This window comes from Myxocyprinus asiaticus, chromosome 48 (assembly GCF_019703515.2).
Source record: "Myxocyprinus asiaticus isolate MX2 ecotype Aquarium Trade chromosome 48, UBuf_Myxa_2, whole genome shotgun sequence".
Lineage (NCBI taxonomy): Eukaryota > Metazoa > Chordata > Actinopteri > Cypriniformes > Catostomidae > Myxocyprinus > Myxocyprinus asiaticus.
Window position 1 is genome coordinate 27,008,367 of NC_059391.1, and position 24,943 is coordinate 27,033,309.

A 24,943-nucleotide genomic window follows, 5' to 3' on the forward strand; every position below is an offset into this window, starting at 1 on the left:
GTCTGTCAAGTCTACACCATTTCCTGCTGACACCAAACAGGGATTGATTTAGATAAGAGCCGTACATGGACCTCATGCGTGGCCTGTGGCGTTTGAAAAACATGTTTGGCTACTGATAGCACTGAGCTAATGGTTAGCAGTGCAAGAGGGGTCATGATGTGGCCCATGTAGAAACACTCTCCCATTTATCTGTTTATTTGACTGTGTGTAGAAAAAGATGGCAGAGATCTTTTCTCGCTTGAATATGTTCAAACTCGTGTGGAGAGGCGTGAAACCGAGAACGAAAATCGTGAGTCCCGCAGCTCCTTCTGCGCAGATATTGCGCCGCTACAGCGCAGTGAGTTTACGCTCATTAATATGACTATTGTTTACCAATTAACCCTCTTTAATAAGCAGAAAGAGCTGTGTCATCCGTTACTCGGCTTGTGTGTCTAGTAAGTTTGGGGTCAGTGTTGTTCATGATCTTAAATCCAGACTTGGGCTGTGTCTCAAAATCTAGTGAGTTGCCTATATAAACAAATATGCTGTCTAGGTAGGCAGCTCACTAGGTTTTAAAACATGTGGCAGGTGATTGGAAACCTTTAGAACTGATATACATAAACTTTCACCTGGATTTCATTACTATGACACCAGTGTTGGGTGTAATGCATTACTAAGTAATTAATTACTGTAATTAGATTACTTTTTCCATTGAAGAAAGTAAAGGATTACTCTTAAATTTTCAGTAATTTAATTACAGTTACATCTGATGTAATTGTGTTAAATACTGTATAGACTATAAAACAATTCTATATAAAACAATAGTGAATTTAAAATAGAAATTTAATGTCTGATGTTAAAATGTATGTTCTGCCCCCTTAAATTCTTTGGCCAGTTCACAAATAATTTATTTGATTTTAAATGATTTATTTGAAAGAATTAAAAGAACAGTTTAATATCAATCCTCCTTACGTTTGTCATCTGGTCGAGGTTGATATGGGTTTTAGAAAGTAATTAGTAATAAGTAATGCAATTACTTTTCAGAGTAATTAGTACAGTAATCTAATTACACTGTAGATGATGTAATTAGTAATTATTACTTACTTTTTTAGAGTAACTTACCCAACACTGTATGACACATACCCCTAAATTAGCACAGCAAATGTGAGGGGATGTGCTAAAAGTTTCACTTTCTTTTTGCAGAAAATGCAACAACATAGTCTACAAGGTTAGCATGAAACACTTTGTCATTCAGGGATGGTGTGGCGGCATAGTGGTTCGATTTGGGTCGGTAACTGAAATATTGTTGGTTCAAATCCTGAAAAGGTTATTCATTAACAATCACCAATGTATTCTTGATTAAGACACTTTACCAGTGGAACTGAACCTGAAATAAGTGCACTGTATGTCGCTTTATACAAGAGTTAGTGACATATTGTTTGAAACAGAGGTCAACCGATAGTGGATTTTGCCGATAACTAAGGTGTGGGAAAAGGCAGATAACGGATTCATCGATAATTTTTTTCAATCAAATTTTCTTAGTCTTTCCTTGCTGTAACGGTCACAGACGTAGAGACTGCAAGGCCAAAATGAATAAAATCCCAGATGCAGTTTATTGTGCAACCAAAATCACAATAATAACCAGAAAAAAAGATTTGGTGCATATAGCGGGACTTTTAACTATAAACAAGAAATACATTTAGTTATTTCAGGACTATAGATTAAGGTGAATATAAAAATGTAAAATACATATTGAAGCGAGGAAAAAATATGGATGAATATTGTCTATAATGATGTATTTAGATCCCCATGAGGTGCTAGTGATTGCTTTTATTTCACCTCTAGAGGGCGCTATCCTTTAGAACAAAGCCGTTCTAACTGTAGAATACTTTCTTCGAAGTAACACAGTGGAATAAAAAACTATCGGCAACTAACCGATAGTTCATGAAAGCAACTATAGGCACCGATTAATGGTTAAAACCGATATATCCGTCTACCTCTAGTTTCAAACCTGTAAGATTTTCTTCCTTTCGTTGAACACAAAATAAGATGTTAGATGTGACTGGAGATAGACCAATATTTGGCCATTTTGCGATTATCGGCATGGGCCGATAACTGTGTTTGCTTGGCCGGTTAACAGAAGTGTTAACGTCTTCTTGTGACAGGTCCAAAATCTACCAATAGATTTGTCAATGGAGTCAACACTTTGTGTTTTCAAGGTTTTGTCATTTCAAGTTTATGCAAATTTGAGCTAATATTGCATAAAATAAGTGTTTGTTTTACTTTAGAAATTTTAAGTGCATCTGATTAGTTGTTGTTAAATTGTATTATGTTTATCTGCATTTATATCGGCCATCCTGCTCTCTAGATATCGGCCATTGAAAAACCCATATCGGTCGACCACTAGATGTGACTAGTTAAGTGACTATTAAACCTTTGCTTTGAGAAAAGTAAAACTATTTCAAACTATGTCTGTGAACAGGACCGCAGCTTGTTTGGACTTCTATTTGACATTGACGGAGTGCTTGTACGTGGACGAACACCCATTCCAGAAGCCAAACAGTGTTTCAGGAACCTGGTGGACAGGAATGGAAAATACAAGGTTCCCGTCGTGTTCGTGACGAATGCAGGGAACAGTCTACGACAAACCAAGGCTGAGCAGCTGTCTCACCTCCTGGAGGTCGAGGTATGTCTCATTCAATAATCACCTGACACAAATATTTACATCTAACATAAATGTCAGAAAGTAAAACAGTGCTGTGTTTACATAACCGTCATTTGATTTCTCCAAACAGGTGTCTCCAGATCAGGTAATGCTGTCTCACAGTCCGCTGCGGGTTTTCACTCAGTTCCATGACCTGTGCGTGCTGGTGTCCGGACAGGGACCAGTGGTGGAGGTTGCACACAAGTATCCTTCTTTACTATGATGTACACGACACATGTGGGATCATAATAACACATATTTGCTGATGCAAAAATAACATACAGCTAATGATTGATTGAGACTAATTCACCTTCACCTTTCTGCATTTGGTACATTTTTATTCATTATATTATAGAGATTTGAGGTTGACTCTTTTTACTTGGGCAACCACATAGCAACATACTTAAAAACCATTCAGAACACCATAGCAATGCCTTGGCATCTTGGTGGCGAGTTTTGCACAGGCAAATACCAATTGGCTCCACCGCTTCGAATATGGCTCATCCAATCAGATTTAGTGTTGGAACAATCTGTTTTATACATACAGTTTGTTCTTTACCAAATAAACTCCAGTGTTGGTTTTAAGAACGTTGTGACAATTGACATGCTGCGGGAGGCGTACCCTCAACTCGACGTGGTGGATCATCATCGTAGACCCAAAGACGAGGTGAGGAGAGGCCATAATAAAACATTGACCTTAACATTTACATTATGGTCTGTAGTGTTTACTCAAAAGAATGGCATACTGTTTACAATGGTATACTGATTATATTATGCAAACAACATTTTACAGGTTACCCCCTCTAAGAATTTACCACCAATTGAAGGCAAGTGTCATTCTACTGGTTTCACGTTCTTTTCTGATAAGGTTTTTTGTTTCTTTTAATCTAATCTTCACTTTACAGCTGTCATCCTTTTTGGTGAGCCTATCAGGTGGGAGACTAACTTGCAACTGATTGTTGATGTGCTCTTGACCAATGGGAGGCCGGGAAACCCTGTGACATCATTGCATTACCCACACATCCCTGTACTGGCCTGCAATATGGATCTGCTGTGGATGGCCGAGGCAAAAAACCCTCGGTGAGTGCCAACACTCGTTTCTCACAATCAAGTGTCTCACTGAAACACATTACAAAACAGCAGGGATAACCACATACTAAGAACATCTATAAAGCTTGATATGTTTACTTTCTTAAAGGAATATTCCAGGTTCGATACCAGTTGAATTAAATCGACAGCATTTGTAGCATAATCTTGATTACCACATAAAATTATTTCAACTCATCCCTCCTTTTCTTTAAAAAAAAAAGCAAAAATCAAGGTTACAGTCAGTGAGACACAATGAAAGTGAATGTGGTCAATCAGTAAACGTTAAAAATAGGGCTGAACAATTAATCAAAATAAAATTGAAATCGCTATATGACGTAGTGCGATTATCAATCCGCAAGGGCAGAAATTTTATTAAATTGTCTGCAAGCGCCGCTCGCTATACTTACTGTATGTGTGCGGCGCTCTTCTCTGTAGTGTATTACACATATCCAAAGCTAGCATGAGGCTAATGAGCTTTGTGCGTTATAGTTACAGAGCTCTAGCTTCACGAATTGCACATTTGCGTTATTCCAAATATGCTTGGCTGCTAAAAGTTACTATCTATACTGGTGGCCAAAAGTTTGGAATAATGTACAGATTTTACTCTTATGCATTCAACTGATCACAATGTATAGTCAGGACATTAATAACGTGAATAATTACTATTACAATTTGACAAAAATGTTCAGAACTTCTTAAACTACTTCAAAGAGTTCTCATCAAAAAATCCTCCACGTGCAGCAATGACAGCTTTGCAGATCCTTGTTATTCTAGCTGTCAGTTTGTCCAGATACTCAGGTGACATTTCACCCCACACTTCCTGTAGCACTTGCCATAGATGTGGCTGTCTTGTCGGGCACTTCTCACACAACTTACAGTCTATCTGATCCCACAAAAGCTCAATGGGGTTAAGATCCATAACACTCTTTTCCAATTATCTGTTGTCCAATGTCTGTGTTTCTTTGCCCACTCTAACCTTTTCAAAAGTGTCTTTTTCTTTGCAATTCTTCCCATAAGGCCTGCACCCCTGAGTCTTCTCTTTACTGTTGTACATGAAACTGGTGTTGAGCGGGTAGAATTCAATGAAGCTGTCAGCTGAGGACATGTGAGGCGTCTATTTCTCAAACTAGAGACTCTGATGTACTTATCCTCTTGTTTAGTTGTACATCTGGTCTTCCACATCTCTTTCTGTCCTTGTTAGAGCCAGTTGTCCTTTATCTTTGAAGACTGTAGTGTACACCTTTATATGAAATCTTCAGTTTTTGACAATTTCAAGCATTGTATATCCTTCATTCCTCAAAACAATGATTGACTGATGAGTTTCTAGAGAAAGCTGTTTCTTTTTTTTGCCATTTTTGACCTAATATTGACCTTAAGACATGCCAGTCTATTGCATACTGTGGCAACTCAAAAACAAACAAAGACAATGTTAAGCTTCATTTAATGAACCAAATAGCTTTCAACTGTGTTTGATATAATGACAAGTGATTTTCTAGAACCAAATGATCAATTTATCATGATTACTCAAGGATAAGGTGTTGGAGTGATGGCTGCTGTCTAGATTTGATCAAAAATGACTTTTCTTCAAATAGTGATGGTGCTGTTTTTTTACATCAGTAATGTCCTGACTATACTTTGTGATCAGTTGAATGACACTTTGCTGAATTAAAGTACCAATTTCCTTCCGAAACAGCAAAATCTGTACATTATTCCAAACTTTTGGCCGCCAGTGTATATCTAAAGAAACCTAATATCATGAGAGCATTTCACTGTATTACAAGGCCGTTGCCAGCTCAACCACAAGCAGAAATGTCTTCCTTCTGCATTCCACCAAAATAAAGGCTTAAGGGTTTAAAAGGAACACATAGCAGTGCCGCGTGCAAGTTAAGCAATTATTACATTAATAAGGTATTTAATATATATATATATATATATATATATATATATATATATATATATATATATATATATATTATTGTTGTTGTTGTTAATATAATACAAAAATTGTGGTAATCAACATTATGCCACAAATGCTGTCGATTGAGCTAAACTTGTATTGAACCCGGAATATTCCTTTAATAAATGTAACTGCACTATAGTTGTGCATATACACTCATACACTGTCATTTATCCAGTGGATGATGATTGAATATGGAATTAACAAGTTCTAATGTTTTTGTTTTTAGATTTGGTCATGGTATGTTCCTGGTGTGCCTGGAGAATATCTATAAGAAGATAACTGGTTGTGAGCTGAAGTATGAAGCTCTGATTGGAAAACCTAGCGTTGTGACCTATAACTATGCAGAGCTACTTATTCGACAGCAGGCCGAGAGCTTGGGCTGGACCCGACCCGTTGAGAGACTTTACGCCATCGGGTGAGTCAACAATCATAATCTACTGATTGGGGGAAGTATTTGTATTGGGTCGATGTGTGTGAGCATGTTTTGAGCCGGATTGAACACTGAAATTGGAAATCCATACGGTTAAAGGAATAGTTCATTCAGAAATTCAATTCTGTCATCTTTTATTCACCCTCATGCAATTGTGTCTCTCATAGTGACAACCCCATGGCAGACATTTATGGTGCAAATCTGTACAACCGCTATCTCAAAGCAGTGCATCGCACTCGCGCTCAAGTGCAAGCTCAGGGTGGCTCGACCGGCCAGGTAACTGGAGACCTGCAGTGTGAAGCGTCCGACGACGACAAACGCTCTGGACAGGTGATGGTCGGGGGTTCGTTCGAACACCAACTACCTGATGGGTGCAGCTCCATTCTGGTCTGTACAGGCGTCTATAACCGCGACCACCAGGACTTGCCCTCTGACCCTGAGCAGACGGTCACAGAGCACCAGATTTTCCACGGTCACCGGGACTTTCGATTCGACCCGAGCCTGACCCAGCCTTCCTTCGTAGTCCAGGACGTTCAGGAAGGAGTGGAGTTGGTCTTTCAGCTTGAGGGTTGGCAACTGCAATAGATCCACGGTTTCCTAAATTATGCCTTCGAGTGTTCCGGGTTCAGTACATGTTTAGCTCTATCAACAGCAGTTGTGGCATAATGTCCATTACCACAGAAAATAATTTTGACTCCTCAGATAGTGAATGGGGCCAGTGCATAAACATGCAAAAAACATACTTTTTTTTTAAAAGTATAGCCACAAGACGTAAACATTATACAGTACGTTCTACATGATTTTAGGATTACAGGGTTTACCGGTGTTACATCACCATGACAACGAGGTTGTAATATTGGATGTATCTTAACACAGATAGTGTTAGTAATCGATTTTATCACACTAAATTCATGTTAACATGTATAATGTTTACGTCTTGTGGCAATACTTTTGAAAAGGTGTGTATTTTAATGTTTATGGACTAGCCCCATTCACTTCACTGGCCCTATTCACTTGCATTGTAAGTGTTTTACTGTAACTGAATTTTTAAATTTTTTAATAAACAAGGGATGAGCCGAAATGTTTTTTTAATGGTAATCCGCATTATGCAAATGTTGTTGATTTAGCTTAACTTGTATTTAAACCTGAAACATTCCTTTTTTTTTTCTTTTTTTTTTTTTTAGGAAAGGCCACAACCACAAACCCACAGCAAGTGCGCCATTCGGGACAGGGCCTTTGCGTTAGGACGTGTCCTTGAGTGCTACAGTAGGGGTAGGGTTACGGATTTACACCGTTGCCATCAGTTCAAACAGAGCATTGTAGAAAATTCAGCATGAATAATGCAAACATAAGCTGCACAACAAGCTTAAACGCTTGCGGCAAGGAAAGACATTCATCCATGAAGCCATAATAGTTAATGAAGAAACAACACAATGCCAATTATAGGAGGAAGTTCATTTTTATGTTCGATGGGTATTGTGTACGTGTGTGTGTGAGTTCCCAGAAATATCAGCCACTGAAGTTCACGTGAGCACCAGTTAGTTCATCTAAATGTGAACATTACATTCACTGAACACACTGTACCTCTTACGAAACGTTCACACAAGACACGTTCTTGCGTTCAGTCTGCATCATTTTCTGCAGTTTTTTAGTTGACAAATTAATTGTGCCACGTCTCCAGACTTTTTAATGTCTTGTGACGTGAGTATTGCATTTTTAAGACAACGACGAGTCAAATAAAAAATCGTTTGACTTTTCTGAAGTCGGTCTATCCAATTCAGACAAGGGGTCGTTCACTACATCAAGCTGTTTTGAACGCAATAACGCACTCTGTGTGAACGACCCCTTGACATTGTACTGTGAACGGTAAAAAGCAGTAAGATTTTTAAATGTTTTTAAAGATTCGAATCTACAAATTATTGTAATGCGCAATTTTCTGGCTTTGTTTTAAAAAATTTTAATTGAAAAATTAATTTATGCCACGTCTCCATGTCTTTCAGCTTCATGGCATGAGCGTTGCGTTTTTAAGACTGCAAATGCAGTGAGGTATGTTTGTTTTTAACATTTTAATACACAAATCCTTCCATTCATATTTAACCCACTAAATATATATATTGTGTGTTAAAGAACAAACATTTATTGAATTCACTGTTTTTAATATTTTATTGTGCTTTATCTACTGCAGTATACATGTCCCATAAGAGTTTAAACATCATGTTGCACTTGTATATACTGTATGTTTACAGAGTTAATTCAATAAATGCAACTGTTAAATTGAGACGCCTGATTTTGTGTGTGTGTGTGTGTAAATTTACTTCGTCATCATGTAATTACTCATAGTTTACACTAGTTATGTCTAGACAAATCTGCATTTCCACTAGATAGTAACATAAGTCTCCAGTCACTTATTTCATGTCAATAAAGTGCAATAAAGAAAATAAAACAGCTTCTCCCAAATATACTACAATTTTAATCTAAAACGTGATGTTTCGAACAGTTTTTTTTTATCTGTATGAAGTATCTGTATTAAAAACATTGACTTCCATTGTAAGTGTCTCACCTCAATTGTTGCTTTTTTCAAAGAAAAGGAGGGACGAGCCCTTCTGGCCCCACCTGCCGGCAGGCTTTTCCCTGCCTCTCTAGGGCTGGGGAGGGGGACGAGGGGAGGGAAAAACAAAACAAACAAAAAAGAAGAGAGGGAAAGGGCAAGGCGGAGCGACGGTGAGAGAGAGAAAAAAAAACTAGCTCGCCGGTTCCCAGACACACCGTTGCCTGGTCCTCGATCACTCCTCCACACTCTGGCGGACGACAGCCGCTCCTTCCCGGGTGGACCAGAGCCAGTCCTCCGACCCCTGGCGGATGGAACGCCCCTCCGCGTTTTGGCAGCCGGTAGGGAACTCCTCCGCCCCTGGCAGCGGCGTTCCTCCATGTCCAGGTGGCTGACAACAACTCCTCCGTCCCCCGGCGGATGGCCGCGGCTGCTCCTTTGGGTGGATGGCAGAGGCGAGGACTCCACGACGATGCATCCCTTCTCCTTCCCGGGCTTCGGCAACCAATGTAACTGGGTTAAAATGGGAAAGGAGGAGGCGGGAACCGGCTGAACAGTCAAAGTAATATTTAATAATAACTTAAAAAGACACCAACATAAACACACATGGCAGCTGCATGTGGCTTTCTCTCTCTCTCACTTATCCCTCTCCTCGGCTGATTAGCCCGATTGGGGGCCGGGTGTGCGTAGTCCTTTTACTGAATTTGTTGATTCCAGCCGTACTGCCATGAACATATATGCGCTTTTTCATATTTTGATCAGACGTTTGAATTCTTTTAAAGCCAAACATACCTGGCAAAGTTTAAAAGCCGCAGTCACGCCATCGGTTGAATCAATGTGGCAGTGTCAGTTTGGTCTGGATGTCAGGATTTTTTAAAGTGCCACAAAGACACAGTGTTTAAAGCTTTTGAGGAAATCAACCTATGAATGGTTTACTTATTGACTGTGCCTATTAAGCTGGGACACAAAAAAGTTTTTTTAACTGAAAAAGTTACACACTTCAGACTTAAGTGACAATCCTGTATTTAGGAGCAACGTACTTCACTTTAGATCCAAGTGTGGTAATACAAACAGTTTTTTCCTGTTTTCAACCAATGCCTGGACATTTGGACTAAAGGCCTGATGGAAATATCCACTGAATATTGTTCAGTAGCCAACATGTTGGCACCTGTCAGTCAGCAGTCACATGACTTCTTCTCCAGATGTTCCCTTTCTTTTACTGGATGAGAATCAGTGTCCAGAATAATACTGGGTGAATCTGATTGGTTGTCCTGAGGGACTACGCCTCCGTGTCGCACTATGAGTTCTCGTGCCATCAGTTCAAAGGCCTCCTCGATGTTGTGATGTTGTTTGGCGGAGGTCTCCAGCGCTGCCAGAGCTCCTTTTCGCTCCGCAAGCGTGCAAGCATCTTCAAACAGCACCTGCCGCTGGGTTTCCAGGTCACATTTATTTCCTGCAGGAAAACCAGAGGGGGAGTAAGGATTCAAGATCAACTGATGTGGGTTTTTCAATGACCCAAATGCATATATATGGCCAATACAATGTCAATATATTAGAATACATTCAATTTAATGATCGCAAATTAGAAAAATTGACCCCATGAAACCAAAATTGGACTTTTGTTGCTTTCATATTACCTTTGGAGCTATCTATTTGGTAGTGTACTCCTAAAAATGGACTTTCTTTTCGCTTTTTGAACCTGATCACACCTGCATGCAGTTTCCATTTACAGCTATGTTTTTTTGTTTTTTGCTTTGTTTAGTTGCAAAAGTAACGAAAGAGTCTAGGGAAATGTATCAGAGTTAAAGTATTATATTGCTCTTCAAAATAAAGTAAAAGTAACAAAGCATTTGTACTTGAATTTGTACTTCGTAATTATACACCTCTGCTATGGAGCAAGCACTGCATCAGGATAAACATTAAAATACACACTGATTTGATTTTGAAAGTATCGCCACAAGACAAAGATTATAGTTAGCATGTATTTTATAGTTAGATATACTTAGCATAAAACTAGTCGGATAAAATTGCTTACTATTCTTGTCTATCCAAAGTTATATCCAATCTTTCAACTCCTGTCACAACTATGTAAAGGAAGCAAAGCCAGCAACACTCTTCTGGAGTTGCCGCAAACTTGCCGCAAACTTGCCGCAAACTCGCAACTCATTAATTTTCAAATGCAAATGAGCTTTGCGGCAAACTCTTCATTGTTGCCAAAGGGCTGCAAACTTCTGCCAAACATTTGCGGTGAATAGCAAGCTCATTTGCATGTGAACATAATGAGTGGCAAATTTGCGGCAAGATTGCCAGAACTCTAGAATTCTTCATAAGGGCATTCGTATATTATGGATATAATATTCTTATAAAGTTTTCACTTTCATTAACTTTATAGCATGAATAACAAGCATTTTTATATGGAGGAATTAATATAAGCTCTTCAACAAAAATACGAGCTTCAAAAATTGTGCTTTTAACTCATAAATTAGAGGTAGACCGATATATTGGTTTTACCAATTAATCGGTGCCGATAGCTGCTTTATGGAACTATCGTTAATGGCAAATATCTATGGCGATAGTTGCGATAGTTTTTTCATCATTTCATAATTTCAAAATAAGAGTCCCCTGGGTGTTTTGGGCTTGTTTATACTTAAAAGTCCCGCGTTATGCACCAAATCTTTTTGAATTTTATTCATGTAGGACTCTTTGTCTGTGCCTGTCATAGTGAGGAAAGAATAAGATTTTTTTTTTGACATTCTATAAATCAATTTTAAAAACTATCGGCCGATTAATCAGTTATCGGTCTTTCCCACCACCTTAGTTATCGGTATTGGCACTATCGCTACCACCCCTGGAGTTCACTAGTTCGCATCCCAGGGTGTGCTGAGTGACTCAGCAATAATATCGGCACCGATTATTTGGTAAAACCGATATATCGGTCTACCTCTAATTTATGAGTTAAAAGCACAATTTTTGAAGCTCGTATATTTGTTGAAGAGCTTATATTAATTCCTCCATATAAAAATGCTTGTTATTCATGCTATAAAGTTAATGAAAGTGAAAACTTTATAAGAATATTATATCCATAATATATAAATGCCCTTATGAAGAATTCTAGAGTTCTGGCAATCTTGCCGCAAACTTGCCACTCATTATGTTCACATGCAAATGAGCTTGCTATTCACCGCAAATGTTTGGCAGAAGTTTGCAGCCCTTTGGCAACAATGAAGAGTTTGCCGCAAAGCTCATTTGCATTTGAAAATTAATGAGTTGCGAGTTTGTGGCAACTCCAGAAGGGTGTTGCTGGCTTTGCTTCCTTTACATAGTCGTGACAGGAGTTGAAAATTGGATATAACTTTGGACAGACAAGAATAGTAAGCAATTTTATTTCTCCTAAGCAACCAAATTGGCTGGGTTGCTAGGGAGGGTAGAGTCACATGGGGTAACCTCCATGTGGTCGCTATAATGTGGTTTGTTCTCGGTGGGGCTTGTGGTGAGTTGAGCGCGGATGTCGCGGTGGATGGCGTGAAGCCTCCACACGCACTATATCTCCGTGGCAACGCGCTCAACAAGCCATGTGATAAGATACGCGGGTTGATGGTCTCAGACGCGGAGGCAACTGGGATTCGTCCTCCGCCACCCGGATTGAGGCGAATCACTACGCGACCATGAGGACTTAAAAGTGCATTCAAAACTATTTTTCCTCTGTAATCTGCATTATACTACAAACGTAGGAATCGCGATATACGGGTAGACATGCGTCAACCAGAAAAAATTGAGTATCGTTTCTATTGTAACTTTTTTGCTTGGATGCAATGCAGTGTAGATAAAATAGACAACTAATGAATAAAAAATAATATTTAATATAATTATCTTTATAATAATATTTAATATAATTATCTATTGATTTATAGATTTATAAATTTAGGTCTTTACTTTTTCAGCAGTTTTTGATTCACTTTTCATTAAAAATGTGTATATCGCGATATACATCATTATCAACCAAAAACTTTCAAGAATATCGTAATATACATTTTTATTTCTAATCGCCAACCCCTACATAAATGCTGTTAGTACTTCACTTGTATTGAACAAAGAAGGTGTCATTAATTCACCAGGCTGATATATTGGTCTATAACAAGTCATTTCAGAAGTACTGAAGTGCTGTTACTATTTAATACTTTGTAGCTCTTACAAAAAAACACTAAAATGTTACCTATCAGAACAAAGATGACATTGGCTGCTCCGTACTGTTCCACTCCCTGTATCCAGTGTGGTAGAGAGTCAAATGTGGGTCGTCGGGTCAGGTCGTATGCGATCATGGCGCCATGGGCACTTCGGTAATAACTCTGTGTGATGGTGCGGAAACGCTCCTGTCCCGCGGTGTCCCACACCTGCATCTGCTCTCCAGAACACAACACACATCCAGAGGCAGTGTGTTGAGAAAAAAACACAAATTAGATTCTAGACAGCAATTAAATTAAATGGAGATTTGTTTCTCTTGTGGAAAAAACCCCAATAATCTTGTGTGTCTCCTTTGAAGAGATCCAAGATACCAAATTCTGCAATCAAAAGTCAGACATATTAATTTATTTTATTTAGAACCGGTTCAATTTAAAAAAGAAAATCATACCAGAACCGAATGATTTATGACTTTCGATTCCATTAACAGTTCCCAGAATTTGCATTTTACCGACGATGCAGACATACTGTAGCCTACAAAAATACTCTGACAGTGTTTTATGGGCTACCATTCAGCGGCACTGCAACTGACAATAGTCCCATTCTGAACAAATGATTCTTGTGAGCCGGTTCTTTTGAATCTTCAGCATGAAACAAACGGCGCAACCAGTGTAGCCCAATTCGAAACAAATGACTCTTATGAGTCGGTTCTTTTGAATCTACAGCTCAAAACATGCAGCACGACCAGTGGAGTCTGATTCTGAACAAAAAACTCATATGAGCAGTTTCTTTTAAACCTACCATGTGAAACATACAGTGCGACCAGTGAAGTCTGATTTCCAAACAAATGACTCTTATGAGCCGGTTCTTTTGAATCTACCAAATGAAACGTATGGTGCGACTAGTGGAGACTGATTCAGAACAAATGACTCTTATGAGCTGGTTCTTTTGAATCTACTGCATGAAACATAGAGTGCGACCAGTGAAGTTTGATTCCGGAACAAATGACTCTTATGAGCTGGTTCTTTTGAATCTACCGCATGAAACATACAGTGCGACCAGTGAAGTTTGATTCCGGAACAAATGACTCTTATGAGCTGGTTCTTTTGAATCTACCGCATGAAACATACAGTGCGACCAGTGAAGTTTGATTCCGGAACAAATGACTCTTATGAGCCGGTTCTTTTGAATCTATAGCGCTAAAACCTTTTATGCTTTTATTGAAACACTTTATTGAATAAAAAATGTACTGAACTGCAAGTCATCATTACTTGATTGTTTGTTTATATGACAATGTGTAGTCAAAGACACATTATATGTTTTGTTTTAATTTGTGATATTTTCTAAATTAAAAATGCTCATATTCATTCATTACATTTCTTATTTCCAAATATTTCTTCCTCAAAAATATTAAAAGAATCATTAAGGAACCAGACTCGTTCAGAGGAGTCGGAACCGGAATCTTTAAATTCCTTACAATTCCCATTCTTAAATCTAAACTCAAACATTTCTCATCAAATTCTTCCACGATCAAATTATCTGAGCTGTGCTATCTGCATTAACTTTACAGCTCTATACTCTTACTGCATGTCAACAATTTTCATTCATTTGTTTCTATTTGTATTTTTCCAGCTGAGACAAAATACTTTGAGCTTTTTAAGAGCAACCTCTGAGCAATAAAATCTTAAACAAAAGTGATTGGTCAACATCTTCAACTTAATGTTGTGGTTTTGGTCCCTGTAGCTCAACTGGTAAAGTATTGCACTGGCATGGCCAAAGTCATGGGTTTGATTCCCAGGGATGCTACATATTGATAGAATGTACCTTGAAAGCAACTGTAAGTCACTTTGGATAAAATCTTCCACCAAATGCATAAAATGTAAAATGTAAATGCAGTGTGTCGTAAAATCTGTGCACTCACTTTTACTCTCTTGCCATCGATGTCCATGGTGCGAACGGTGAAGTCCACGCCGATGGTGTTCTGCTGGTTGTCACTAAAGACTCCAGACTTAAAACTGTGAATCATGCAGGTCTTTCCTACATTGCTGTCACCGATCAGGATGATTTTGAACAGAAAGTCACAGCAGTCATCTTCCTCTTCCCCTGTGGACTGCATTTCTACGATCAATAATTGTGGATTGTTTTCTGCAGACTTCAGAATGATTCATACAAGGCACTAATACCACAATACAGCCAATTTAGTACTATCTTAACCATGTTTGTAAAAGCTTTCTTAATTTAAGATTATAATAAAATTATACATTATATTATTGAGATATCTCCATACTGCTTTGATTCCATTAACAAGAAAGTAAGCTGCACACTGAACTCAAATCGCACATTAACTGAACTTTTCCTCCACACTGTTCTTTGCTTTCTGCGAAACACTGAATCAAATGCAAACAGACACACCCGTCTACCTGCGTGTGAAGTTGCGACGTCCAGTTGCCTGCCCACCTGCACCACTGCATCTCTGGGAACTGCAGTTTGTTTGCAAATACTGCGATCTGTTGCGAGAGAACACATTGCAAACGTCTAGCTAAACATTGGGGGAGACTTGTTTTTTGTCTTTTGAAGAGCCTCACATGATTATAGAGAGTAGAAATGGTCAAATTGAACACATCTGTGCCATGCCTTTGAAAGCTTTTGACTACAAATCCAATGCAAAGCAAAGCTGCTGTCTTGAAAAGTGACCTTTGGTCTGGAGAACTGGATATAAACACATACTGTAACTCACTCAGGCGTACGCAGTCTTGCTCTTATACTCTCTATCGTGCAATCCCAGATGAGATTTGAGAATCGCCTGCCGTATCAGGAAGAAATGCAACAAATAAACAAGACTGAATCCAGATCAGTGTTAATAACTGAAATAAAAACATAATTAGAAACTACCATTTTCTCCTAAACTAACATAAAGCAAAAATGACCACAAATTAATTGTTGTTTTTGATGCACAGAATATTATCCAATTTAGTGTTATACAGCTTGCATCTCTTACAGAAAGAAGTACTTACAGTATCTCTGGTCCAGCAAAGTGTGTTTGTAAGAGTTTGTAGGAGTGTCTCAAGACAGAATCTACAGTATTGTGTGTGTAAACATATTGTATTGAACATATGAGCACCCACCTACACACACACATTCACGTCATTCATTTGAAAGGACTACAAGAGACAACTGCACAGAAGACAATACACACGTCTGTTAGAGGGGTATGTTTGGCTTTCTGCCTGCTCTAGGGGTCAGAGGTCATTGTGTCTTGTCACAAGTTGACTCCACAAGTCGGTGAATGCAGATGAGTCAGTTAATGACTCCTGTTCACTCAGAAAACGTATTTTGTGAAGCTACTACACCATGGCGTGTGCAACAAAGGCTTATTATGTATCACATAAATCCACAAAATGTAAATGTGTAACTGGATGTTTTCAATTTGTGAAGAAAATGTGAGAGGTGTTCGCTCATGCAAAACTCACCGCCACGATGCTTGGGGCAAGGGCAACTGCCCAATGACATTTCTTTTTTAACGTGATTGGCAAATGAATTAAGAAAAGCAATTCGCAAATGGTTTTTGAAAACGCAATTTAAAAAAATATTTTTATTGAACGCTATTTTATTGTTACGTTTAACTTCATTTTATGCATGAATTAAATCATTTTAAATGTCTCTCAATTAGAAAAGTGATCTAAAATGGTCTTTTTCTGGGTTGAATAGAAGTTAAGCTCAATCGACAGCATTTGTGGCATAATTTTGATTACCACAAAAAATATATATATTTCGACTCATCCTTCCTTTTCTTTAAAAAAAGCAAAAATGTTGTGCTGAGTGACTCCAGCCAGGTCTCCTAAGCAACCAAATTGGCCCAGTTGCTAGGGAGGGTAGAGTCACATGGGGTAACCTCCTCGTGGTCGCAATTAGTGGTTCTCGCTCTCAATGGGGCATGTGGTAAGTTGTGTGTGGATCGCGGAGAGTAGCATGAGCCTCCACATGCTGTGAGTCTCCGCGGTGTCATGCACAACGAGTCACGTGATAAGATGCGCAGATTGACGGTCTCAGAAGCGGAGGCAACTGAGACTTGTCCTCCACCACCTAGATTGAGGTAACCGCACCACCATGAGGACCTAGTAAGTAGTGGGAATTGGGCATTCCAAAATTGGGAGAAAAAGGGGATAAATATTTATTAAAAAATAAATAAATAAAGCAAAAATGGAGGTTACAAGGAGGCACTTACAATGGAAGTCAATGGGGCCAGTTTATAAACATTAAAATATTATATAACTTTACACAGAAAAGATTAGTACACGATTTTATCACACTAAAATCATGTTAACATGCATATTGTTTATGTGAGTAAAGTGAGTATTTTAACGTTTAAGGATTGGCCCCATTCACTTCCATTGTAAGTGCCTCACTGTGACACAGATTATTATTATTATTATATTTTTTAAATAAACAAGGAATAAGTCAAAATGAATTTCTGTGGTAATCAACATTATACCACAAATGCTGTCAATTGAGCTTAACTTGTATTGAACCCGGAATATTCCTTTAACACAGAGTTTTTAGGTCAATGTGTTGGGTTAAATGAAGTTTGAAACCTAGAAAAACAAGTTTGAGATCCTAGTATCAAGTCTGAGTGTGGTTTGTTCTCTTTACAGCTGCGTGTTGCTTATACAGCTGGAGTTTCGCTTACTGCCCCCTGCTGAAAACAGGTGACACTTCAAGCTTGAATTTCTTCTATGGTAGTTACATGAGAACTTCCATTGTTTAGCGCTAAGAACAACATTATTCTGTTAATTCAATTAATACTAGGCGCACTTTTTAGACTTTAACTTCTGTTTTGCAAATGATGTCCAAATGTTTTATTTGTATTAGGAAAATGATCTGTATTTCATCACGTTCAAAACTAAACAATTTCACACATTCATCCAAATATTATAAACCAAGAAAAAGAGTTCAAATTCATTTAAACGTCACTTTTCAGTGTATGGCTTTGTGCTGTGTCATCATCATCTATTCTCATATATGGGCAAAATGCTCCTTTTGTGTACATATGCTACAAGTCTTCAAAATGTAAATACTGAATTCAAACCAGTAGATGTCAGTGTGTCACCGTCTTTTGCAAGCGAAACTGATGGCGTCTTTAGGTCTGTATCTCAGGCAGGGGGTCAACTGGCTTTTTGAGGGTCCTGGTGAATTTTTCTTGGGCGTTCGGTCTTGCAGTGGAATGTGAATGGGCTTCCACGGAATAGGGTTGACAAAGCTCGGAGCAGGATAATTCACATTGTTATAGTTGCCTGAAAGCGATAAAATTACGACTTCAAAATTTTACAAAATTTAGTTCTAAGCTGTGAATATTTATGTTGGATATGTATATAATATAACACAAATGGAAAAATGAGAATAATGTAGTGGCCAAAAACATTACACAAATCAAAACAAAATCTTATATTACCTCTTATATATCTTCTTCAAAGTAGCCACACTTTGTTTATCTCCTCATAACATTAAATCATTTTGTCTCTATTTATTTTGTCGCTCACTCGCCGGCTGAGCATGCAGACGACTCTCGCCTCAGATTTCCTTGAGTTTTTACACCTTCAAGCCATTCTTTAAAGCTGTCGCATTTTCTTTATGTTCCCTCTGTTCTACATCTCTTCTGGCCACCTTCTCCTTTAAAGGAACAGTTCACCCCAAAATGAAAATGTCTTCATGTCTTGCCAAGCCTGTATGACTTTCTTTCTTCCATGGAACACAAAAGGACATATTTTAGAGAATGTTCACAAGCTCTTTTCCATACTATGACAGCATCAGAATCGGAATCAGAATCAGCTTTATTGCCAAGTATGCTTACACATACAAGGAATTTGTCTTGGTGACAGGAGCTTCCAGTGTACAACAATACAAAAACAGCAGCAAAACATAGATAATAATAAAAAATAAAATTAATTATACACATACGTACAGACACACACATACATACATACACATGGGTAGTGCAAATCTAATACAATCTGTTATGTACAGTGCAAATGTTTTGTTGTTGTTTTTTTTGTTTTTTTCAGAGGAATGAAATGGCAGAAGAGGTTGGATGTGTTGGATAAATATAAGAAAGACTAAACTGTGTATTGCACATAGTTATTGCTCATTGGGCAATTTAACTGTTCATGAGATGGATAGCCTGAGTGAAAAAACTGTTCCTGTGCCTGACTGTTCTGATGCTCAGAGCTCTGAAGCGTCGGCCAGAAGGCAACAGTTCAAAAAGGTAGTGGGCAGGGTGAGTGGGGTCCAGAGTGATTTTCCCAGCCTTTTTCCTCACTCTGGAAGTGTATAGTTCTTGAAGGGAGGGCAGGGGGCAACCAATAATCCTCTCAGCAGTCCGAACTGTCCTTTGTAGTCTTCTGATGTCTGATTTCATAGCTGAACCAAACCAGACAGTTATTGAAGTGCAGAGGACAGACTCAGTGACTGCTGAGTAGAACTGTATCAGCAGCGCCTGTGGCAGGTTGAACTTCCTCAGCTGGCGAAGGAAGTACAACCTCTGCTGGGCCTTTTTCACAATGGAGTCAATGTGTGTCTCCCACTTCAGGTCCTGTGAGATGGTAGTGCCCAGGAACCTGAATGACTCCACTGCTGCCACAGTGCTGTTTAGAATGGTGAGGGGGGGTCAGTGTTGAGGTGTTCCTCCTAAAGTCCACAATCATCTCCACCGTTGTGAGCATGTTCAGCTCAAGGTTGTTTTGACTGCACCAGACAGCCAGCTGTTTAACCTCCCTTCTGTATGCAGACTCATCGTCATCTCGGATGAGGCTGATGACAGTGGTGTAGTCTGCAATCTTCAGGAGCTTGACAGCGGGGTCCTTGGCGATGCAGTCATTGGTGTAGAGGGAGAAGAGTAGTGGGGAGAGCACACATCCCTGGGGGGCACCAGTGCTGATTGTACAGGTGCTAGAAGTGAGTTTCCCCTGTCTCACAAGCTGCTGCCTGTCCGTCAGAAAGCTGGTGATCCACTGACAGACAGACATGGGAACAGAGAGTTGGAGTAATTTAGTCTGGAGTATAGTTGGGATGATACTATTGAAAGCCGAACTGAAGTCCACAAAAAGGATCCTTGTATATGTCCCTGGTCTGTCCAGATGTTGCAGGATATGATGCAATCCCATGTTGACTGAATCATCCACAGACCTGTTTGCTCAATAAGCAAATTGAAGGGGATCTAGAAAGGGTCCAGTGATGTTCTTCAGGTGGGCCAACACCAGTCTCTCAAATGACTTCATGACCACAGATGTCAGGGCGACAGGTCTGTAGTCATTAAGTCCTGTGATTTTTGGTTTCTTTGGGACAGGAATAATGATTGAGCATTTGAAGCAGCGTGGGACTTCACACTGCTCCAGTGATCTATTGAAGATCTGTGTGAAGATGGGGGCCAGCTGGTTAGCACAGGATTGAAGACACGCTGGTGAGATGCCATCTGGGCCTGAAGCTTTCTTCGTCTTTTGTTTCTGAAAGACCCGGCTCACATCATCTTCACAGATATTAAGTGCAGGTTGAGTAGCAGGAGGGGGGAGGAGGGGGGTTGCAGGAGGTGTTGGTGTTTGTGTGAAGTGAAGGTCAGAATGGGTGTGGGGTATGAGATTGGGCCTTTCAAATCTGCAGTAGAACACATTCAGGTCATCAGCCATTTGTTGGTTCCCTACAGGGTTGGGGGCAGGAGTCCTGTAATTTGAGAGTTGTTTCATGCCACTCCACACTGATGCAGGATCATTAGCTGAAAACTTGTTTTTCAGCTTCTCAGAGTATCTTCTTTTAGTCACTCTGATTTCCGTGTTCAGTGTGTTCCTGGCCTGATTGTACAAGACTTTATCCCCACCCCTGTAAGCATCCTCTTTGGCCTGATGAAGCTGCCTGAGCTCTGCTGTAAACCACAGTTTGTCATATTTGAACTTTAAATAAGTCCTTGTAGGAATGCACATATCCTCACAGAAACTGATATATGATGTAACAGTATCTGTGAGCTCATCCAGGTCTGTGGCTGCAGCCTCAAAAACACTCTAATCCACGCAATCGAAGCAGGTTTGTAGTTCCTGCTTTGCTTCATTGGTCCATCTCTTTACAGTCCTTACTACAGGCTTAGCAGATTTTAATTTCTGTCTGTAGGTTGGAAGAAGATGAACCAGACAGTGATCAGAGAGTCCCAAAGCTGCTCTAGGGACAGAGCGATATGCATCCTTTATTGTTATGTAGCAATGATCCAGTATGTTCCTGTCTCTGGTGGGGCATGTAATGTGCTGTTTGAATTTGGGCAGTTCACGTGTGAGATTTGCTTTGTTAAAATCCCCAAGAATAATAATAACTGAGTCCGGGTATTGTTGTTCCATGTCTGAGATTTGATCAGCCAGCTATTGCAGCGCTGTGTTCACACAAGCGTTTGGCGCGATATACACACTCACCAGAATAAACGAGGAAAACTCCCGCGGCGAGTAGAACGGCTTACAGTTAATAAAGAGCGCTTCCAAATTAGGACAGCACATCCTCTTTAACGTTGTTACATCTGTACACCAACATTCATTGATATAAAAGCATGTTTCACCGCCTCTCGTTTTCCCCGTTAACTCCGCGATGCGATCCGCTCTGAACAGCTGGAAGCCCGGCAGATGTAACGTGCTGTCCGGAATGGCTTCATTCAGCCAGGTTTCTGTGAAGCACAAGGCAGCAGAGGTTGAAAAGTCCTTGTTTGTGCGGGTGAGGAGATTTAGTTAGTCTGTTTTGTTAGGAAGAGAGTGGAGATTCTTTAAGTGAATACTCAGCAGCGCTGTTCGAAATCTGTGCCGACGGAGTTTGACCAGCGCGCTGGCTCGTCTCCCTCGCCTGCATCTCTTGAACAGCAGAGCTGCGCCTCCAACTAAAATGTCTAGCAAAACGTCTGAATATTCGAAAACCGGGAAAAGATTATCTGGTATATGCTGTCGAATGTTCAGCAGTTTGTCTCTGTTAAAACTTACTGGAAAAAGATTACTAAACACAGGACAAACAAACAAAAACAACAAAAGAACTGAGGAGCTCCACACCGAGGCAGCCATCCATGACGCCATCATGATGATAGCATACAGTGACCAGGAGCTGTCCAGCTCCAAAAAGGGCAAAAAGCACCATAAAAGTAGCACATATGTCTCAAATCCTCTGATATCCAAGTCTTTGAAGCCATACAATAGCTTTTTGTGATGAACAGACCAATATTTCAGTCGTCAGCGAAGTTTGAATATGCAAAAGTGCAAATGAGATTTGAGAGCTACTGAGGAGCTGAAGATTTTTTTAGTGAATAATGACTTCTAGTGTATGAAAAAGAGCAGCGTGAACATTCTGCTATCTGTTTCTCTATAACATGTTTTGACCTTGTGACCTTTAGGGCCATCAGACAGACAGACTGTTGTATACAGGACACACCTCCTCTTTTTTTCTACTTTCGCAGCCACTCCTTATATTTCCCATGGGCTTTTTTTTCAATCACAGCACGTTTTTTCTCCTCTTGAAGTTGTTCTTTACTTTTCTGAAACTCTTTGGATATTCTTTCTTTCTTTTGCTAAGAGTAAAACAGAAAAAGGGCTTCATGCTACCTCACCCTGTTCCCTATTTTGTTTGTTTTTTTACCGGTAAAAGATAAACATAAATGATGATTAGGGCCAGAATATTTAATGCCATGGATCAATATTTACAGAGTAATCCATTATTATGCAGACGGGGGTCAAATGATAAATTTCACACTTTTGGAGCAAAACTACAGGTAAAAAAATAACCTCAGAAAGGTTTCAGCGTCATTATTTTATTTGTACACAGAGATAGAGGTAGGTCTATTACTAGAATCAGTTGACTTCGGCACCCCTTGTTGAACTACCTGACGCCTCACATGGTGTGATACCAAAATGAGGGGGAAAAAAACACTTATTTGTTTTGTTTTTCCAAAGTTGGATTGCCTATAACTCCAGGGGTATTAAAGATATCTACACATGCTTTTAGATTTAGATTTAGATTTTTAACTTTAGTTTTTAAATCTTCATTTTGAAGGCCCTGCATGATTTAATCCCAGACATATGGGGCTCTCAATGTGGCTCCATGCATACATTTGTTACAAGTCGCACATTTTCAATGGTCGAAACATAAATGTGGGCCACATGGTACGAAGCTAGTTTATCTTGTCCAAGCAAACAAAGGTCTGATGTATAAATAGTGTTGAAACTGGAAATGTACCTTCCTTATTTACATAAAAACATTAATGTCAAAACCCAGACTGAGAGTCCAAAACTACACTATTATTAACAAACATGCAACACATGGCATTTATTATTTGGCTTTCAACATCACTTATGTTCATCTTTCTTTAGAAAAAGTCTTAACAAAATAAAGAATTTCAGCCAGGGAAATTTCTGAAATTTGGTTGATTTCACATGAAATAACCCAATAAATTTAAATCCTATATATTCTATAAACACTATCAAACTAACCGTAACTGCAATAAGCCAGTTAGTGATTTCGATGGTTTGTTTAGATTGCTACCTGCTCTCGTTGTATTTGCAGCCATTCTTGAATTTTGCAATCACTGGCAACTTTCTTCATCTGCTGTTCTCTCTTCTGTTTCTCCTTTAAAGTGAGCACCTGAAATACAGGCCTTCATTATTAATGGTCGAACAATATACAGTTTTGAATGGCCGATGCATCCCTCTATCTATTTATACACATTATATAAGGTTTTATCACCATGATTACAAATGTCAGGCACCTCCACAGCTTTCTGTTGCTTTCTAATCCACTCCTCTTTGGCTTTATCAATGATCCACTTTTCCCACGCGCTCAGTTTTAACTGTGCAGTCGAAGATCTGTCTCCCTGGTCTGTTGTTTCCACCTCATCCCTGAAAAGATGTCAGATTTGATCAACACTGATAATGGGATGCGATGCTGGTTTGTTATAGCAAGGATTTTGTGATTAAGCAACATTTAATTTCTTTTGAGGTCACATATTATGCATTATTACATATATTATGAACTCATTCATCTCAAAAGATCAAGTAAAATGTGATTTCTCATGATACGACACTCTTTAATTTGATGTCCATTTTGCATTGACATTAAGCAAAATCAGATTGCAAAATCAATTATTATATATGACTCAACGCTGCTTGCCCGGAGAGAGAGACCGCTGCAACATCTTCACTTTGCATGACAGTGACGTTGTGAACAGGTCGATCCTCATCTAACTCTGGTTCCTCTTCTGAAAGCTCAAAGCTATCGTGGTAAATGGGTGACAGCAGAGAGGAGGTCGAGTCCTCGGTGGACTCCACACTTCTGCTGCGCTGTAGGGCACTTCCTAGGGCACTGGGTTTGGATTTGAGCGGTGTGGAGGAGAGACTCTTGGACGATGAGGATGGAAAGGTCGACATGTTCCTCAAAGCTGAGGATACAGAGAAACACAACAATGTTGAATATCAGCCATCATACAGTATTTTTTGGACATTTATGTCACACTTAAAGGTGAAGTGAGTCATTTTTAAGCCACTGGTGTTACCAGATGGAATTGCACAAAATAAATATATATAGATATATGGCTAAAAACTTATTAACATATGAAATATTATATATATATATATATATATATATATATATATATATATATATATATATATATATATATATATATATATATACATACATACACTAAAATAAATTCTTGGTTCAGAATTTAGACTCAAGAAATAACTATACTGTAATTACTGAATGTTGCTATTTGGTAAATTATGACAAAGGCATTATGCATCAATAGCAGCTTAAATCTGGCAAATGCAAAGACACTGCAAGCATTTATGGTCTTGCTTACCTCTGAACACCACTAGAAATACTGCTAGAGGGTATTTAATGAATTAGCACCTAAACCAAAGCTAAAATAAAGTCTGTAAAACAAGTTTTAAAATTTAAATCACAACTGCACGTTTCAAAGGATTTTATACAACATCAATCTATGTATATTGCTACTTAATAATATATATAACAGTACAACTAGCATAACTAATT

At 39.0% G+C, this 24,943-nt stretch overlaps 2 protein-coding genes and 1 pseudogene across 6 annotated transcripts; 1 reads left to right on the top strand and 2 right to left on the bottom strand.

Moving 5' to 3' along the window:
* LOC127437649 (haloacid dehalogenase-like hydrolase domain-containing 5) lies at window positions 1-8,449 on the top strand. 2 transcript variants are annotated; one of them, XM_051692702.1, is made up of 9 exons: window positions 1-289; window positions 2,462-2,665; window positions 2,775-2,887; window positions 3,257-3,350; window positions 3,477-3,510; window positions 3,589-3,763; window positions 5,959-6,147; window positions 6,330-6,730; window positions 7,347-8,449. In XM_051692702.1, exons 1-9 carry the CDS (start codon window positions 218-220, stop codon window positions 7,418-7,420), a joined length of 1,356 nt encoding a protein of 451 aa, XP_051548662.1. In that variant the 5' UTR covers window positions 1-217; the 3' UTR covers window positions 7,421-8,449. The 2 variants fall into 2 exon arrangements, with proteins under 2 accessions (XP_051548662.1, XP_051548661.1); XM_051692701.1 differs by having other exon boundaries at window positions 2-337.
* LOC127437661 (ras-related protein Rab-19) lies at window positions 8,209-15,692 on the bottom strand. Of its 4 annotated transcripts, none has more exons than XM_051692719.1 (5): window positions 15,627-15,692; window positions 15,310-15,396; window positions 14,811-14,999; window positions 12,924-13,107; window positions 8,209-10,163 (listed from the first exon to the last, which is right to left on the bottom strand). In XM_051692719.1, exons 2-5 carry the CDS (start codon window positions 15,358-15,360, stop codon window positions 9,886-9,888), a joined length of 702 nt encoding a protein of 233 aa, XP_051548679.1. In that variant the 5' UTR covers window positions 15,361-15,396; window positions 15,627-15,692; the 3' UTR covers window positions 8,209-9,885. The 4 variants fall into 4 exon arrangements, with proteins under 4 accessions (XP_051548679.1, XP_051548681.1, XP_051548680.1 ...); XM_051692721.1 differs by having other exon boundaries at window positions 14,811-15,007; window positions 15,627-15,674; XM_051692720.1 differs by having other exon boundaries at window positions 15,617-15,664.
* A 2,300-nt stretch (window positions 15,693-17,992) lies between these two features.
* Window positions 17,993-24,315, bottom strand: LOC127437659 (coiled-coil domain-containing protein 34-like; annotated as a pseudogene).
* Window positions 24,316-24,943: the final 628 nt, after the last annotated feature.

Bases quoted from the DNA above. Each gene is read 5' to 3' on its own strand.
- LOC127437649 (XM_051692701.1), top strand. From the start codon at position 218: ATGGCAGAGATCTTTTCTCGCTTGAATATGTTCAAACTCGTGTGGAGA. The intron at 3,351-3,476 runs GTGAGGAGAGGC...AACATTTTACAG, and splicing joins ATCGTAGACCCAAAGACGAG to GTTACCCCCTCTAAGAATTT. The intron at 3,511-3,588 runs GCAAGTGTCATT...TTCACTTTACAG, and splicing joins GAATTTACCACCAATTGAAG to CTGTCATCCTTTTTGGTGAG.
- LOC127437661 (XM_051692719.1), bottom strand. From the start codon at position 15,360: ATGCAGTGGTGCAGGTGGGCAGGCAACTGGACGTCGCAACTTCACACG. The intron at 15,000-15,309 runs GTAGACGGGTGT...GTAGAAATGCAG, and splicing joins CGTCGCAACTTCACACGCAG to TCCACAGGGGAAGAGGAAGA. The intron at 10,164-12,923 runs GTAACATTTTAG...GTTTTCCTGCAG, and splicing joins TGTCATCTTTGTTCTGATAG to GAAATAAATGTGACCTGGAA.